Below are 19,189 nucleotides of genomic sequence, written 5' to 3'. Positions count from 1 at the left end.
GGTGAGAGAGGGCTACCTATTGCAAGGCCAGTCAATTGTTGATATATAGTTTTATTCCATAAGAAAAAGTTTGATGTTAAACAATGACAGAACAGGGAAGTGATATCTTACAGAAACAAACTTCCTAAAATGTTGATATCAACATTTTACGAAAGAACTTTTTTGGACAGCAAGGAACAGAGAAGACTGGAAGATCCTGCTCAAGAGGACTCAACCTGTTAGACAGAAGAGAAGAAGAAGAAGTTTGTGTATAGTTGTAACCTTTACTATGTTGCAGTATGACCTTTGTTGTTTTTGTGCTACATAAACTATAAACCAAACCGAACCAGAACACCAATATTGTCATCATGAAGGCTGACAAAGGTGATACTACTGTTGTCATGAATACCACCGAGCATAACCATAAAATATCTTATTAAGAGATAGGTCAACCTACAGTGTTATCAGCAGGGATCTGGCAAAAAGTCAAATCAGTAAATTAAATAAATTATTAACAGTATACAACCATGCCACTACTGTTGAGAAGTTACAAATCTATCATGCCTGTTTGCTTTGTCTCTTGGTTTTTCTAAATTCTTAAGGATGGCAACTCACTATGGCCAATAGTGGACTGTATTGGCTCTTCCACTTACTACTATAAAACATCTCTCTTGTTACCTTTGTAATCTTACTGGCCATACCAGCTCTTATATCAAAAAAAAAAAAAAACTCGACTTTAAAGAGAAAATAAAAGATTTACATCTGTGTAATAATGAGATTATGATTTCTTTTGGCATACACTCCCTGTTCACCATCATACCACTGTAAGAGACTCTTTAGTTTTTATAGTCTGATTTCTCAGAAGACATTGTCAACCCATTTAAATTTGCCATCAATGCAGACTATTTTACATATCATAATAAGTTGTTCAAACAAATAGAAGGAGCAGCAATGGTCCTATCTCATAAGCCTTAGCTGATTACTTTATGGAGCATCTAGAAAAAGAACTCTTTGACGCTATATTCCCTCAGCCTCATATATGGTTATGTTTTGGTGATGATATATTTGTAGTCTGGCCCCACACTGAGTCAGAATTACTTCAGTTCCTAGAGAAAATAAATTCCTTGTACTCCTGTATCAAGTTCACCATTGAATGTGAATCCAATAACCGATTGCCATTTTTGGATACCTTAATAATTTGTAATCCCACAAGTCGTTAATTTTCTGTTTATCAGAAACCAACCTTTACTGGCAGATACATTCATTCATCCTCCTCTCATCACAGAAAATGGGTATTATTAAGAGTCTTCTACACAGAGCTCATACAGTCGGCTCCTCTGATCCCATTTTGTTAGATGAACTGAATGAAATTAAAAGTAATCTGATATGTAATGGATACAACAAAACTACCATTAAAAAAATTATTGATAATTAATCATCCTACTACCAGACTAACCAGACTACAATGTGATGTGAAAAGAATTTCAATGTTCTATCTTAAAGGAACCTCTGAACAAATAGCAAGAATTCTTTGCAAATTCAATCTGTACACTTCCTTCAAAGTAGCTTGGAAACTGTATTCTTTCCTATCATCATCAAAGGATAAATTATCACATCTTTCCTTATCAGGTGTCTCTCAAGTACCCTGCTCATGTCATCTTTCCTATTTTTGACAGACTTGCCATTTTGCCTTAATTAGAATTGAAGAACATCCAGACTGTATTACTTTTTTTGGAATGCAACAAGTCTGGTCTTGCTTCTCATTCTATTGACACTAAGCACAGAGGTCCTTGGAAGCAGACAAAACTTCTTCATTCCAACAAGTTCAAATCCGATCTTCTTTTCCTTGAAACGTGAAATGCTATCAAATCATCTGAACCTGAATCAATTCAGACTGTATGCCAATTTAAGTTTTGGGAAGTAATCACTGTTAATTATCTAAGCAACTTACTACAATTGTTTCTTTGAACTCTATTAGTGTAAAAGAGTTCATATACTTCAGCTGCAACTGAGACATGAGCTAATATACTCATGATTTATGATTCATTATTGTGATTCTTCTTTTGAATGTAGTTAATAGTCTATTTCCCTGACAGTTGTCCATTTAATGTTGGATGAAATATATTGGAGTTTTTGAATAAATTCTATATAACTTTTGTTACACGTGTAAGCCATGAAATTTATTTAAATAAAGTTTATTAGGAAAGAACTTGATATTGTTAGCAGAGCTAATCTCAGGTAGCATTGTCAATTAAACAGAATGAGAGAGGAAATATTAAAGTGTTTTTGCCAGGATTGCAGGAAAAAGATCCAGAGGGAAACTAAGCTCTAGCTGGATTGATATACAGTAAACAGTACCTTAGAAGAGAGAGCATGATGCACTGTACATGTCAGGAATTTGATAATGATAATAACGCAACAAACATTTGAAAGTAACTTGATTTCATTACTTGGACATGATTGATATATATATATATATATCAACCATATATATATATATTTTTTTTTTTTGGCTTATGCTATTCAGGCATAAAATTTGTGTCTCACTATGTACTGCATTATTTGACACCCTTTTGAATAATGTAATTAGATATCACACATTGTCAGAAATGTTTAATCGTTTATATAAAAAAATGATTTTTTTGCATGAATACACTTTTTCAATCCGTAATATGTTTTTACATTGGCAAAATGCAAATTTTAATAATGAAAATGCCTTGATTGTGTTCAGAACAGAAAATGTTTTCATTTCATTCAGGGTGATGTCAAAACTGTAGAAAGCCTTTTGAGGTGTGGAGCAGATCCAAATGTAAAAGATCATGCAGGTTGGACACCCTTGGTAAGAAATTATTTTTGTTGAAATATTTTCTTAGGGTAGCTTGTCAAGTTAAAGCAGAAATGTTCATATAGTTATATATTACAGTGTTCGTGAATTTAAAACAAGTAAAAAAAAATCAAATTTCTTAAAGTTAAAAAAAAATCTTTATAGAGAGAGTTATAGTACTAATGTGTGGAAAGGCACAATCATTTGAGTTTTAAACAGACTTGATGAGAAAGTCACAAAAATTTACAACTAATATAACTGCTCACATTACAAGTAGAAAACAGCTGATGTTAAAATTATGATATGCAAACATTTATACATATACCTTACCTGATTTCTGTGAAAGATGAAAGGTGGGTCAAAGTTTAATGCTCACTTATCCTATCTTTCTTTATCAATTTTTGACAAATTTTATTTATTTTCTTACCATTACAAATAAATAAATAATTTATCCAACCTTTTCTTCCGTGTAAGGTATGGCTGGATTCTTCTGTATTTCATAAGATATTAAATTCAGAACAATGTAATCATCACTCTTATATTTTGAGTTTTTGTAATAGAAGTTCAAGAAAATTTCTGGACTATTCAAAAAATAATGACAAGTACCTTGAATTAAACTAAAAGTATAAACATTTTTTATTCTTCCTAAATCATTAGTTGCTTTCTTGGATAGAAACTCTCAAAAGCAGCAATTTACTGCATATGCTTATATTACTTATTACATTTAAATGGTTCATGAATTAATTGCCAGAATTAGGAAAGTTCATTTGGAAAGGTCTGGAAATAAGGGATATTAGGCCAAAATCTTAAGTTACACATAAGATTTTTGATCTTATATCCCTTAAATGTAAAAATGCAACAGTAAAAAAGTTAGAATAGAAGAAAAAATTAAGCTAAATGATCACACTCTTGAAGAAATAAGATTTTCACTACCTTAGTTCTTACTAACTGACATAGTGAAGAGAAAACACAAAGCTCTTCAGTTCCATAAAAGGCTAATATCTGGAAATTGTCTCATCACCACAAATACCAAAATTTGTACATAACCACCAGTCAAGTTATATTTACATATAGTTCTCAGACATGAAACATCCTACTCAGCAAGTAGCCAATTGTTCTGGAACAACATGCTTTTAATTGATTAGGAAATGCATGGCAAGATCCCATTCTTAATATACTCCTTGAAGAAAGCCAGCAAAGACCCCTAATAGAAAACACAATTCAGAAAAGTCAGCTGAGGTGGTTGAGACACCACCTTAGACAACATCACTTCATACTGACATTTGAAGAAAGGCAAATCACAATTGATCAGATATATATAGTTAAACAGTTAGAAATTTTGTGAAGCACTGTGTAAAACTAGCTCGACAAAAGTCATGGAAAGACTGGTAAGATCATAAATAAGAAAATAAATATCAAGAAGGTGGTAAAATATTCTGGAGGCTGTTGTAAAGCTTAGAAATGGAGGAAAGAGTACTGCAATAAAAGGAATCAAATAATAAAGGTGACATGTAAACTGATGACAATGATGTTCTAGATGTCTGGAGCAGTTACTTAAAGATTTATAAATGAAACAAGCAGTATCAACATGGTTGTAGAAAACACTTAACGGGAATATGTATCCATACTAAGTTTTAAAAGAGGTATACCATGAATAGACATATCGATACAAAATTAATAACGGAAACTCACATACAAAGATTATTTAATAGTATAATTTTCGCTGTGTGTCACAGGCATCTTCAGTACATTTTAAGCTCAAATTAAAAAATAACTGACAATTCCAAAAAGCACCACCTAAGTAGCTGGTGCAAAATAACTAAAAAGGTCAATAAATTTCCTAACAAAAAAAAATGTATACAATAAAAAGTTAGGAAAGATTAGCTGATTTATAAAGTACTATCTCCCATAAAGGGGATAGACGTAAGCCATTGGATCTGTTTAAGTTAGGAGAATGAAGTAAAGTTTCACATGTTTCTTTATAAAGGCGTTCCATGAGGAACTGGCTTTTGTGAAGAACTCGTCTTTATCCAATGAACTCTATGTCTAGTGAAGATGGCATGTTCTGCAAGTCCAGACTTTTCAGGTTTAAAGTATTCAATATAAGATTGGTGTTCTTCTAGCCGAATAGAGGCAGATCTTCCTGTTTGTCTGAAATAAGATAATCCACAAGAGCACGGAATCTGGTAAACTCCTGGATAATTAAGATGTGGAAGCTTGTCCTTAGGAGAAGTGAGAAAGGTGGAGATTTTTCTAAACGGTCGAAAGGCAACAAAAATATTCAGTGGTTTTAAAACTTTTGCTATACGTTCACTAATGTCTTGTACATAAGGGATAGGAATGCACATTATTTCTATTGTATTTGAAGAGGAAGACACATTAAAACTACTCAAAGCTCTTTTAATGAAACAATTCTTATAACCTTATTTTTAGCAATTCTTATTTTTAACTATTAAAACACTGGTTCATCGGGCCCACTCCTTTTGTTCTTCAGACAATCTTTTACAGAAAGAACTGCAATATATAACTTCTTCCTTTCTATCTAATGGTTATAAGAATTGCTTCATTAAAAAAGCTTTGAGTAGTTTTAATGTGTCTTCCTCTTCAAATACAATAGAAATAACGTGCATTCCTATCCCTTATGTACAAGACATTAGTGAACGTATAGCAAAAGTTTTAAAACCACTGAATATTTTTGTTGCCTTTCGACCGTTTAGAAAAATCTCCACCTTTCCCACTTCTCCTAAGGACAAGCTCCCACATCTTAATTATCCAGGTGTTTACCAGATTCCGTGCTCTTGTGGATTATCTTATTTCGGACAAACAGGAAGATCAGCCTCTATTTGGCTAGAAGAACACCAATCTTATATTGAATACTTTAAACCTGAAAAGTTTGGACTTGCAGAACATGCCATCTTCACTAGACATAGAGTTCATTGGATAAAGACGAGTTCTTCACAAAAGCCAGTTCCTCATGGAACGCCTTTATAAAGAAACATGTGAAACTTTACTTCATTCTCCTAACTTAAACAGATCCAATGGCTTATATCTATCTACTTTATGGGAGATAGTACTTTATAAATCAGCTAATCTTTCCTAACTTTTTATTGTATACTTTTTTTTTTGTTAGGAAATTTATTGACCTTTTTAGTTATCTTACACCAGCTACTTAGGTGGCGTTTTTTGGAATTGTCAGTTATTGTTTAATTTGAGCTTAAAATGTACTGAAGATGCCTGTGACACACAGGCGAAAATTATACTATTAAATAATCTTTGTATGTGAGTTTCCGTTATTAATTTTGTATCAATGTATCCATACTTGAAGTAGAAAGAGCCATCAAAAACCTGTGAGAAAGGCAGTATCATATTAAAAGGTAGCTAGGATACATGATTATTAGACCAAAATGCTGAAATATAGATATATAAAAGTTTTACAGTGGTTACGCTCCATAATTCAGAAAACCTGGTCACAGGGTCAAATTCTGGATAATTGGATTAGAGCGCGTGGAATTTTTCCACTTGGTTATACTATAAAATAAAGATTCCAAGAAATTATATACTTGGTTTAATCCTAAGGCAAGTGATGTGAAGTCATTAGCTTCTATATACGAGTTGCCCTGTCCTGATTATATTTCAGGTGCAAACTTTGTTTGCTTACACTTGGATAACTGCAAAAGAACTTGAGCTACTTTTCAGTCACATTGAGCATTCTAAGGAAATTTTGTTTGATACTTATCCTGATATGGAACAAAGCTTCAAAGTCCGCTGAAATCTTGATAAAGCAGTTGCCAACTATGATAAATTTAGTTTAATCCTTTATCAAAGTGTGAGCAAACAAAGTTTGCGCCTGAAAATATCTTCAGGACTGGGGTAAGGTAGTACAACACCAGGCAACTCGTAGCAAAGATGGACCAAGCTAACATCACTCCTATCTCAGTATCTCTCCCATAATGCAAAACGCATCTCCTTGCGGATTATGTATAATGTTATGCATTAAGGGAAGGGCCAGTACCCAGACTAGTTTCGACCTTTATTGAGGTCTCTTCAGTGGGACCCAGGCTCAGAGGTGGAGATACCGGGCAGAAGCAATGGCAGGTTATCTTTACCTATAGGAGTTGCCAAACGGTGTGCCACCTTTTTATTAAACTGTTGTACTACCTTACCCCAGTCCTGAAGATATTTTCAGGCGCAAACTTTGTTTGCTCACACTTGGATAAAGGATTAAACTAAATTTATTATAGTCTAACCAAGTGAAAAATAAACTGCCAGCTATGATGGATTATTCCTATTGTTTATTGTATTCACTTAATGCGATTTGGCAATCTATCAAAAGCCTTTGTAAAATCTAAGTATACCATATGCATCCTCCTTTCCAATACATTCATCACCTTGTTACAGTAAATAAGCAAGTTTGTAAAACATGACTTCTCTTTAACAAACCCATGCTGATAAGCACAAAGAATATCATTGTTATCAGCCCACTTTTGTATCCTATCACTCACTCACCAACCTCTCCAATACATTAACTCAGCTCTGGATATATAGATAGGTGTATAATCTGTTGCCTTAGCCTTATCACCCCGTCTGTAAAGTTCAACAATTTTGCATTCCTTCCACTCCTGTGGGAGTGGAAGGAATGCAAAATTGTTGCTAGTCCAAGACTGATGCTAACCCCTTAAGACACATGATATGTCATCAAGTCTTATTGATGACATATCACGTGTCTTAAGGGGTATTATATTATACCTCACTTAACTCCTCATGTACCTCTTGCTCACTCACCATTAAGTCTTGGGATTAGTATTACTTCCAATCCTACATGGAGTCCAAAGACTCATCACGGGAGATAGAATACTCACAGACCATAATAACTGTCATGCATTGCTTTAAACACATTCGATATTGGAGAGTCACCACCCATTCCAGCAACACGTTCCACTCATTCACCACCTGCCAAGCATAAAATCTCTTTTTAAAACCTCTTTACTCATATGTCCTTTGTACAGTCTGCAGGAATGACCTCTAGTTCTTACATTACCCATTTTCTTATGCAATAATTCCCCTGTATCTATTAACATTTGACCTCCATGCAGTCAGAGACTCATCGTGGGAGGTACACACTATTGCACACAATGCTCATGCAATGTATTCCACTCACCAGCCATTCACCATGCAAAGAACCTGCTCCTCACTCCTCTGCTCACACACCCTCCTTATACAATTTCCAGAGATGGCCTCTTGTTCTACCCTCCCCTATTCTATCACATACAAAAATACATACATGCATATGAAAAAAATCTCTTCCATGTCAACCTGATAACCCATGACTAGCTTATGTGTCTCAGTCATATCCCCTCCTCCTATTCATGAGGCTTTGCAATTTACATTATCTCAATCTATCCTTGTACTCCACATTCCAAAGACCACTGACCATCTTTGTGAATCATTATTGGACCCTTTCTAACATACCCTTGTCACCTTAAAAACCTGATGATGAAGGTTTTATACAATGGCATCATAATCTCTTTATTTCTTGATGTGAGGATCCTCCACATCATTGCCATTATCCAATGTGACATCTTTAGAACTTGTTCATTGTAGCCCCTGAATTTCAAATTCTTGTCCACCACCACTCCCAGATTTCTCATCTTCTCTATCTCCTTTTAAGTTTCTCCACCAAGTGTATACCTTGCATCCCATCGTTGCTTACCAAATTTGAAAACCTTACACTGCAACATTGAACTGGCACTTCCACTTACCTGCTCGTTAATGCAATCTATTCAAGTCCTCCTGTAATGCCATAACATCTGCTTGACTCTGCATTGCTTTCCCCAATTGTGCATCTGCAAACAGCTGCATATCACCAGTTAAACCTATCCCAATACAAAGTGAACAATAATGGTCTCGAAACTGACCCTTGCGATACACTATTAGGGACCTTCCTCTTTTGGGATACTTCACCCCCATATACAGCTTTCTGATACCTATCTGGCAACCAGTCACTGATCCAACTCAGAAGGCTGTTGTTATCCATTCCCATCTGTTTCAATTTATTTAACAGTTTGCCATGTAACAGTCTATCAAATGTTTTTGCAAAATCTAAGTAGACCACTGTATATGAATCTCCTTTGTTCAAAACATTTTTCAACTTGTTATAGTACATAAGTAAATTAGTAAAACATATTTTTCATGTAGTACCATCATATCCTGTACACCCCTTGAGGGTACATGTCAGGAATTTGATGATGATCCCCTTTAACACACCTGTGCTGATAACCACAGAGAATACTGCTGTAATGAACCCACTTCTGTATCCTCCTCCTCACCCATCTCCTTAGTATCTTCATCACATTACAAATTGACCTATAATTTGTAGCCACAGCCTTATCACCACCTTTATTCAATGGAACAATTTTGCCTTCTTTTCATCCCTTGTAACCTGTGCTATTGTAAGACATTAAACAGGCATGCCAATGATAATGCAAATACACTGGAACATTCCCTTAAGATGTGTGGTGATATGTCATCAAATCCCATCTCCTTATTGACATCAATATTATTTCCTTAAATACCTCTTGCTCACTCATAATTAAGCCATCCTTTCCTATGTTCTCTACACTTAAGTTTTTCATGATTTCCCCCTGATGAGGATGAAGTATCCTTATAAATTAATGGAGGAATACCTCAACAATGTCTTTTGCAGCAGTTGCCATTCTACAATTTTCCTCCATTAACATTATCTTACCATAATCATTCTTCCTTCTACTTGCCGCATATCTAAACAACTCTAGGATTTTTCTTTGCCTGATTTTCTATGAGTCACTCTCCTGACTTATTCTTTATAGTCTTCGTGTAACTGATTATTATCATTAGTCATCTTGTTCTGCTACCAAAGTGCTTTTTTCTTCCAGATTTCATGCTTAATCCCCTCAATCATCCATTTTACACTTCCCTTATTCAGCCTTTTGACCTTTGGAATACATTCACATATTGATGCTGTTATGTATTTCTTTTTCAGTTCCCAAGCATAATTTATTTCCTTACCACTCAACTCCTCATTCCGTGCTATAGCTCCAAACTGTCTCCTACGCTTGTCATAATCACCACCCTTGTACTTCCACATACATCTTTTCCTCACAGAAGTCTGCCTAGCCACAACTGAGGTGATCACTTCATAATCACTCTCGTCCACTGGAGGAAAGTGCAAACCTTACTCACAGTTTCAACCTCTGATGAAATTATCAGATCTAAAACTCTTGATCCTCGCATGGCCTCCTTGATAATAATTCCGATACTTCTGGCATTCGTAAATAAACAACAGTTGTTCGCTTTTAGGTCTATAACCAATCTTGCCCAAATCACCTGTTCTTTATGATTTTCCCACCACACCAGCTCTTGCTCAACTTACTTGCCTCATCCCAGTCTATTCCATTTTTATGCTGATCATCCCCATATACACTACTACTTCCACTCTCCCTATGCTGTCTCCCTATGACAGGGAGACAGCATAGGGAGAGTGGGCTCCCTATGCCATAGCTCTCCACCCAGGCTCCCCCATTTCCCTGTTTCTCTTGAATTCCTGTTCTCTCTTTATCTATTGCACTACTACTACTGTTTCCATTGCCAAGCACTTCTGTCTCTTCAATACTACTTTCCTGATCTTTCATTTCATCTCTTTCTTCTGATCTCTTGCTTGCATCATGCACTGAACTTCCATCTAGCAACACTTTCTCTGCTGCATTCACTCTAAAGCGATTCAAATGCAGTTCATCACATCTGTATAATTCCATTCTTCCCTCATATACATCCACAAACTGTACTCTCTCCTTCTCACACAGCTCCACTAGCATACCATTCATGATTCTAGCTTTCCATTTCAAATCATCATTTCATACCTCTGCAACACACTGACAACCTTTCCTCCTATACTGTTAACGTTTACTCTTCTCAATAACCCCTTGATATTCACCCTTACATTCTTCTTATGTCCACTTAAATCTTTTGTCCCCACAACCACTGCTAATGCTCTTGCTAGTTTCTTCCTCATATCCAAAGCATGAATAATTATCTTGTTCATTCTCCCTCCTGGTTAGCAGGACTTATGGGCTCTCTCATTAACCAATCCTCTAATAACGGATTTGCCATACATTGCTATTCTTGAATCACTTGTCACCTCTTTTACCCTTTTTTCTTTCATTCTATTCTTTTCACACTTTCCTTTGTTTCCACTAAATGTCTAATATCATTCCACATATTCCTCATTTCATTGTTCATTTTGAATAATTATTTCATAAAATCTGGCATTCCAACGATTTCATTCTGTAACCCCCCCCCATAGTCTTGCTACCTCTTGTTCTGTCGCACCTTACTTCTTTTTCCTCATTTATACTTTCTTTCACTCCTTCAATCTCACTAACTTTCATTCCATTTCCACTTCTTTCATTTCTTCAGCTGTTTCGCATTCGTTAACTCAAAGTCTAATAAAATATTACGCTTCGTACAAAGCCATACTTTCTGTCGTCTCCTGTTCAGTCTCTCCATAAACATATCATTCACATTTCGCCATGCATACATATTACACTCACGACATCGAATAATTTTTGAAAAGTATATGTTGTTAACTGCACTTGATTTTTGTGGCACTCTCCTAGTTGCACTGGTGTCAATGCTCTCATGGTTGACCTCATGAGTACCACCATTGTGTTCTGTTCAAAGAAGGCATGATTCAGAAATTGAATTAATAAAGTCAGTAACAATTCCCCAAGGCCAAAAATCATGCACACACACTAAGTTATCAAAAATAAAGAATACTATAATAAAAGGAATATCACCAATTATTATGCAAAATACCACACACATTGTAGCCCTCTAATGGCCAATATCACCCACCTCCTATCCAAGCTCTGAAGACCACATTCTCTCAATCTGTCCTCATACTTTATAATAATATTTCAGAGTCTTGAGACAGTCTTAATTATTCGCCTCTGCACTCTCTCCAATGTTTCTCTATCACCAATATAGCTAGGTAACCATATCTGTGCAGAAATCCAAATGAGGCCTAATTAGCTTCATGTAGAGTGGAACTATCACCTCCTTATCCTTACATTTCAGTGTTCTTTGCATTACAGCAGTGATTTTTTGGGTAACCATGAACTTTGGTTCCCTATTTACTGAGATGCCCAGATCCCTTGCCTCATACTCCTTCTTAAGCACATTTCCTTCAATATGTTAAACATCATCATTCCATCTTCTCTGGCCAAAGTGCATAACTTTAAACAACATTGAAATGATATCCCCATTCTTCAGCCCAAAGCACCAACCTATTTATATCCTCTTCTAACAACACATCAAAATTTCTTCACTCTTCCTAATTTAGCATCATCAGCTAAATTAGGAAGAGTCATGAACTATATAATTGATATATAAGTTAAACAGCAGTAGTCCCAGAACAGAACCCTGTGGTGGCATCCCACTTGTCACCCTTTTTTGAGACATTGCACCTCCATATACAACTCTCTGGCTTCTATTAGTTAACCAAGCTACCTAATGACTATCCTGACCAATTTCAACAATAGTTTATCATGTGGTACTTGATCAAATGCTTTAGCAAAATCCAAATAAATCACCGTATACACTGATTTATTTGGCATCTCCCCATGCAATATTCTAATCACCTATTATAAAATGTAACCAGGTTACTAAAGCATGATCCCCCCCCCCCCCCCAAATCCATGCTGTTCTCTCAAAAGCCTTCCATTCTCATCAGTCCATGTTTATATTATGTCTCTAATCAACCTTTCTAAAATCTTCAGCACTACACTTGATATACACACTGGCTTATAGTTTGACACTACTGGCTTGGATTCTCCCTTATGCAGTGGCACTATTTTTCCTTCTTTCCACTCTTCTGGGACTGTTCCTGTTGCTAGACTTCTGTTTAACAACCAGTATAAAATCGTATATAGAAGGATTTTTATACAAAAATACCTTATATACCAATTTTACTGGAAAACGAAAATTCATACTAAATACTTGTGGTTAATTAGCAAATTTTTTAATGTTAGTAATATGGAAATATGGAGAATGTGTATTGGCACAGCAACAGTTGGTTGTGGTAGACTTTGATATAAAAGGGGAAAGGAAGAATAGATGGAAGTGGCAAAAAGATAGGAAAATAAAGTGGTGAAAATTGGAAGAGGAAGGCCCAAGGAATGAGTTTAAAGAAAAGGTATTGGAAGGAATGAAGTTACCAGAGGATGTGGAAGAATGGTGGGACGTAAATAGTCAGAATATTAGAAAAATTGGAGAAGAGGTGCTCGGTATAACATCAGGAAAAGGGCCGGCCAAGGATAAGGAGGCATGGTGGTGGAATGAGGAGGTGCAGTTGGAGATCAGGGAAAAGAAAGTGGCAAAGAAAAAATGGGACATGACGAACCAGAGCCGACAAGGAGGCATATAGATTGGCGAAGAAAAGTGCAAAGAGAGCTGTGGCAAGGGCGAGGGCAGTTGAAGAGGTTTATGGAGTACTGGAGAGAAACGGTGGTGAAGCTTTGTTGTTGAGAATAGTGAAAGCTAGAGATAAGGCCTCGAAAAACATAACATCAGTCAAGCAGATGAAGGACGCCACAGGAATAGTACTACAAGATGAGGACAAAATCAGAGGAAGATAGGAAGATTATTTTTGTGATCTACTAAATGAGGAGAATCCAAGAGAGAGGTGTGAGGATGGGGAAGCAAATGAGGGATCGGTGCAGGACATTAGCAGAGAGGAAGTGTATTGGGCACTGAGAAAAACGAAGAATGGAAAGGCTGTGGGAGCGGACCAGATACCTGGAGAAGTGTGGAGAAACTCAGGCAGCGAGGGTGTAGACATGTTATGGGATCAGATGAGGAAAATAGCCCAACAGTAAAAGATACCAGAGGAATGGAGGAAAAGCATTCTCATCCCAATCTACAAGGGAAAAGGAGATATTCAAGATTGTGGCAACTATAGAGGGATCAAACTGATGTCACACACGTTGAAGATATGGGAAAGAGTAATTGAAGGAAGGATATGGCGGGAAACAAAAATTGGTGAGGAGCAGTTTGGATTTATGCCAGGAAGAGGGACAACGAATGCAATATTTGCGCTAAGGCGATTGATGGAGAAATATAGGGAGATGCAGGCAGAGCTACATGTGGTGTTTATAGACCTGGAAAAGGCGTACGACAGAGTGGCCAGACAGGAGGTATGGAGGTGTATGAGGAAGAAGGGGGTGTCGGAAAAGTACGTGAGGTTGGTGGAGATGTATGAGGGAGTGAAAACTCAGGTCAGGTCTAGTGTTGGCATGACAGACGGGTTCCCCATTGTTGTAGGGCTCCATCAGGGATCAGCTCTGCCCCTACCTCTTTGATCTGGTCATGGATGTACTAGTGGAAGACATCAAGAAGGAGGCGCCATGGAGCATGATGTTTGCCGATGATATTGTTCTCTGCGAATCATCTCAAGAGAAGCTTGAAAAGACCCTGGAAGAGTGGAGAAAGGTATTGGAGGAGAGTGGCATGAAAATTAACCAGGTAAAGACCGAATATATGTCAATGGGGAGTGACGAGGATATGATCATACGACTCCAGGGTGAAAGGTTAACTTCAGGGAAGAAATTCAAGTACCTCGGGTCGGTCATCGAGAGGAATGGTGACCTAGATTAGGAAATACAGCACTGAATAACATGTGGCTGGATGAACTGGAGGAAGATGAGCGGGGTCCTGTGCGACAAGAGACTGAGTTGTAAGATGAAAGGAAAGCTGTATAAGATGGTGGTGAGGCCAGCGATGCTCCATTGCACAGAGACGTGGCCTATAACAAAGGCAGAGGAGGTGGAGGTGGCGGAGATGCGGATGTTGAGATGGATGAGTGGTGTGACAAAGAAGGACAGGCTAAGGAATGACTACATCAGAGGGACAGTCAAGGTGGGGCTGATCGGTAAGAAGGTACAAGAAAGCAGGCTGAGGTGGTTCGGTCATGTAGAGAGAAGGAGTGAGGAGTATGTTGGTAAATGAGTAGAGCGTATGGAGGTGGAGGGAAGGAGGAAAAGAGGCAGGCCCAAACTCAGATGATGGAGGGATAAGGTGGCAGAGGATCTTAGGGAGAAAGGATGGAGTCAGGAAGATGCCCTGGACCGGAGAATCTGGAAGAAGATTAAAGATGGGAACGCCGACCCCATTTAACACAGGATAAGGCATGGTGAAAGAAGAATATGGAAATAAATTTTAGTGAATTGTTAAATAATGTAACCACCAAAATTTTGTAAAGAACAAAGAAAGTTAAGTATGGATTAAATTGTGACAAAAGAAAGTTCCAAATGGATTAACTTATGACTTAAGGTAATTACTATGGCGAAGGTCAAGTATGTACGGGGTTTCCTGCCTTAACGCAACGACAGAAAAAGGTGGCTGGTGCAGACCCAGGAAATACCCAAGGGATTAAAAACGTAGCAGAACCCAAGGTCAAATGAGCTATATAAAAGGGGAGTAAACTGCCGAAAGAGGTTACGAAGCTACGACGATGTGAGTGACGCACTTACGAGTTATGACAATTACGATGACATAGGTTACGACGAGAGTTACATCAATGGAGGTCACAGGTTAGAGTGTCGGAGACGGTTCGTAGCCATCAAAGGGGTTTTTAGTAGATCTTAGCAGAGGTGAATCGTCTTCAGACGGAAAGCCACACAGAAGGAGAGGCAGTACCAATGTTTGTGGCAGATTAAGTTCGTCTTCGTTCTGGATCCAGGTTTGGGAAAGTTGTGCCGATTCAAGGTCGGAGTCCTACATTCTGCCCAATAGATGGCAGAAGTATGAAATAACTCATTTTGAGTTTTTTTTCTGAAGAAAGTTATTACCGGAGTTTCATGCCACCAAGTTTCCTGACATTTGCAAAAAAATAAGAAGTAACCTCATCAATTCCTGAAAAAGGAACCTGTGTGCATAACTAAGATTGGAAAGTAACAGAGGAAGGTGATTTCAAGAATCTATTAGAGTGGACTAGATGATTATTTCAAAGTAAGGTTTAATGTATTGTTTTTACTAGAGACAGAATTTATGACAGTGATTTGTCTAAAGTTTTTTTTTTTTCATGTTAATAGTACTTGAGGACTGTAGGAATTAAGCTATTCATTGAACTACTTTTTCATTTGTGTGAGAGAAAAATTAGCATTAGTTTAAGGTGAAAATTTTATATGCTGATATTGTTTTCTTAGCTAAGCCTGCCTTTTGTTTAGCATGTGTAAAATTGCTCTGTGTGTGACTAAGTGTTAGCTCAAGTAATACCATAGACACGTTGTTTTTAAAGAGGATTAATTGTATTTCCAAACATAAGTTGCTGTTGAAGTATAGAGCCTGAATTGACTTGTAGTTTTAGTATTAACCTGTTTGTACATTCATTAAGTATGAATAAATTATATGCTGATATTGTTTTCTTAGCTAAGCCTGCCTTTTGTTTAGCATGTGTAAAATTGCTCTGTGTGTGACTAAGTGTTAGCTAAAGTAATACCATAGACACGTTGTTTTTAAAGAGGATTAATTGTATTTCCAAACATAAGTTGCTGTTGAAGTATAGAGCCTAAATTAACTTGTAGTTTTAGTATTAACCCATTTGTACATTCATTAAGTATGAATAAATTGTTTTCCTTGTCAAATAATTTGCCTGATTCCTATTTACCAATGCACTGCTCATAAAAATCGAATCTGTGTGTCCTAGAATATTGAGTAGCCACGACTGCAGAATAGAAATTTTTCATTGCTAGATTTAGTAATAAGTAAGAGAGGAAAGCTCCGTGTTTTGCTGAGCATTTTTCTTTGGAAGGATATTTAACTCCTATCTACGAATTTTGATGGCGCAGTCAGAAATCAAATAAATTTTCAGAATTCAATTTAGAAAAACGCCAGTTGCTCAGACAAAGAGATTGGCTCCAGCCTGAGGCAGTTTCTTAATTCTGAAGGTTTTGTGCACATGATAAATTTTATTTACGGCCTTGAGACTAAGGGAGGAATTAAGTTGAATGGGAGGATTAAAATTAAGAGACTAAATCAGGCAACGTATTAAGAAGACTGAGTCATGACTGTTAAGGTTAAAGTAAAGTTAAGATAAGTTTTGAACAAAGAATAAAACAATTGTAATAAAATTTTACAATGCCACTGACAACAAAGATATTTAATATAAACGACATATTTTTACAAATGACGCAGCCGACAGGATTTAATTCACACAATTAATCAGTCAAAATTGTGAATTAAAGTGAGCTAGTTTTGGTATAGAATCAGGAAGTCCCTTAATATATGTGATGATATCCCATCCAATCCCAAAGCCTTATTAATATGAAGACTAACTTAATATAATATTAATATGAAGGCTACTTAAAATTCTAAACACTTCCCTATAAAAGGAGGCCTATAAGAAAAGTTAGTCTGGTTGGCAACTAGAATCAAATTTAGTCTTCAAATGAATCATAGAAATTACTAAGAGGTTATGTGGGCAGCTTTTATTATTTCATATAATATGATTAATATCATGTAATAAATTAGATATCTGATTCTTGGCTCTTGTTACTGATAATTTGTTTGCAGCTTTTCTTTTAATAAGCTAAAAAAGAAAATGTGATTTCAGCATGAAGCCTGCAATCATGGTTACAAGGAAATAGTGGAACTTCTGTTGGACCATGGTGCTTTGATTAATGTGCCTGGTATGGACAATTTTACCCCTCTTCATGATGCGGTTCTTAATGACAAAACAGAAATAGTAAGACTTCTGGTTGCAAGGGGTGCTGATTTGCAGGCTAGGTATAAATTTTTGTATATGTACATATTATGCATTTAATTATATTATTATTATTATTATGTAAACCTCCAGGGAGTCCAAAGACTCATCACGGAAGGTCACCTACTCTACAACTCTCTGTCTTCACCACTCCACCAATTTCAACTACTTTCATCATCTACACCAATGCCATCTACTGCCGACCACCATCCCTAGTATTTTCACAGACAATCACAAACATCCATGCCTATGGCAGGATTCGAATCCACAGCCTTTAAGACGGAACCAAGAAGAGATTCTTCTTCTTTGGCTGGAGAGCGGATACGTTAACCACTTGGCCAACCAAGCTGGCAAAAATAAAGTTTATATTATTATTACATGACACCGCCAGGGAGTCCAAGGGCTCATCGTGAGAGGGCGCACTACTCTATTTCGCTAAATACATCTCATCCTCTCCAGTACTACTTAATTCTCCAACGACACTACTACCATCAATGCAATCTATCACCCATCATCGCAAACAACAACATTTTTTGTCTATAAATTGCATGTGTTCTGAAGGCTGATTTGTCTTTATGTGGGATGAAAAACCTGAGTTTCTGGGAGAAAAAACCCTGCTACCACCATATGAGATTGGCCAACTTACCTTCAATTGAACAAGCCCATAAGGATTCCCCTCGTCACGACAAGAATTGAACCCAGGTATTTTCCAATCGAAGGGTGCAATGTTTCGCTGTTCTTCCAATTGCACTATGGTGGCTTTAAAATAAACAATTTTAAAGAAATATTGGATTAATTTAAACAACAAGAACTTAAATGAATTACGTGTGCTATATGTTATTCACTTTGCATAGTGAAACGCAATTTGAAAACAACCAGAAAGGAAAGTTCACCATGTATTGTGGTGAATGACTTCCTTTCTTCAGATTTAACTCACTTCTTCATATTTAACTCACAAATGATGGAGTTTCCCAGAACTCTGGAGCACTTCATTATAGCCCAGGAAGTTCATAAATGACCTCTAATTAATCAAATCCCATTTTGTTTTGCATAGGACAGTACATCTCTGATAAAGCTTGCAATGTTCAAATATAACAAGCTACAAAAATGATCCTCAATAACCAGGGCATTAAATGCTGATCTCCTTGTCATTTTAAACGACACACTTCACCTCCATTCACCTTTAATAATAATATCTAGATCTCCTTTCTGATTTCTTGAAACTTGGTTCTAGAAACATAGAATTTTTTATTTATTATTCTTTTTTTTTTTTTTTTCAAGCCACTTCAGGTCTAATAAATAGGATAAACAAGAATGGTTTCACACAAGGAGATGCAATTCATCTCTCAATCACAAGACAAACATAAACATCCATGCCAACATCAGGATTCAAATCTGCAGTCTGCTGAAAAGCAGATGCATAACAACTTGGTTCCGTCTTAAATTTGCTGAATACTTTTTTTGGGGGTGATTAAAGGTCAAAGCTGTATAACTGAGAGGAGACCTCCACTTAGCCTTTAAAGGGATGCGGAGAATCGACCATGGCTTCTGACCTAATGTCCAATCCTCACCTATTTGTGATACACCCTGTT

General features: G+C 36.6%; 1 protein-coding gene across 1 annotated transcript in view; it reads left to right on the top strand.

Moving 5' to 3' along the window:
- Positions 1-19,189, top strand: part of LOC150099906 (BRCA1-associated RING domain protein 1-like) — a 143,275-nt gene that overhangs the window by 63,320 nt on the left and 60,766 nt on the right. The window contains exons 5-6 of the mRNA XM_090403082.1: positions 2,738-2,818; positions 17,448-17,620. Coding sequence (XP_090259208.1) covers positions 2,738-2,818; positions 17,448-17,620 — 254 coding nt within the window. The remainder of the gene's footprint in view (positions 1-2,737; positions 2,819-17,447; positions 17,621-19,189) is intronic.

Source organism: Typopeltis vanoorti, chromosome 13 (assembly GCF_054136105.1).
Source record: "Typopeltis vanoorti isolate ZY-2024b chromosome 13, IOZ_Tvanoo_1.0, whole genome shotgun sequence".
In the NCBI taxonomy this organism is placed as follows: Eukaryota; Metazoa; Arthropoda; class Arachnida; order Uropygi; family Thelyphonidae; genus Typopeltis; species Typopeltis vanoorti.
The sequence above is the reverse complement of the archived record's forward strand: the minus strand, read 5'-3'. Positions and strand labels throughout refer to the sequence as shown.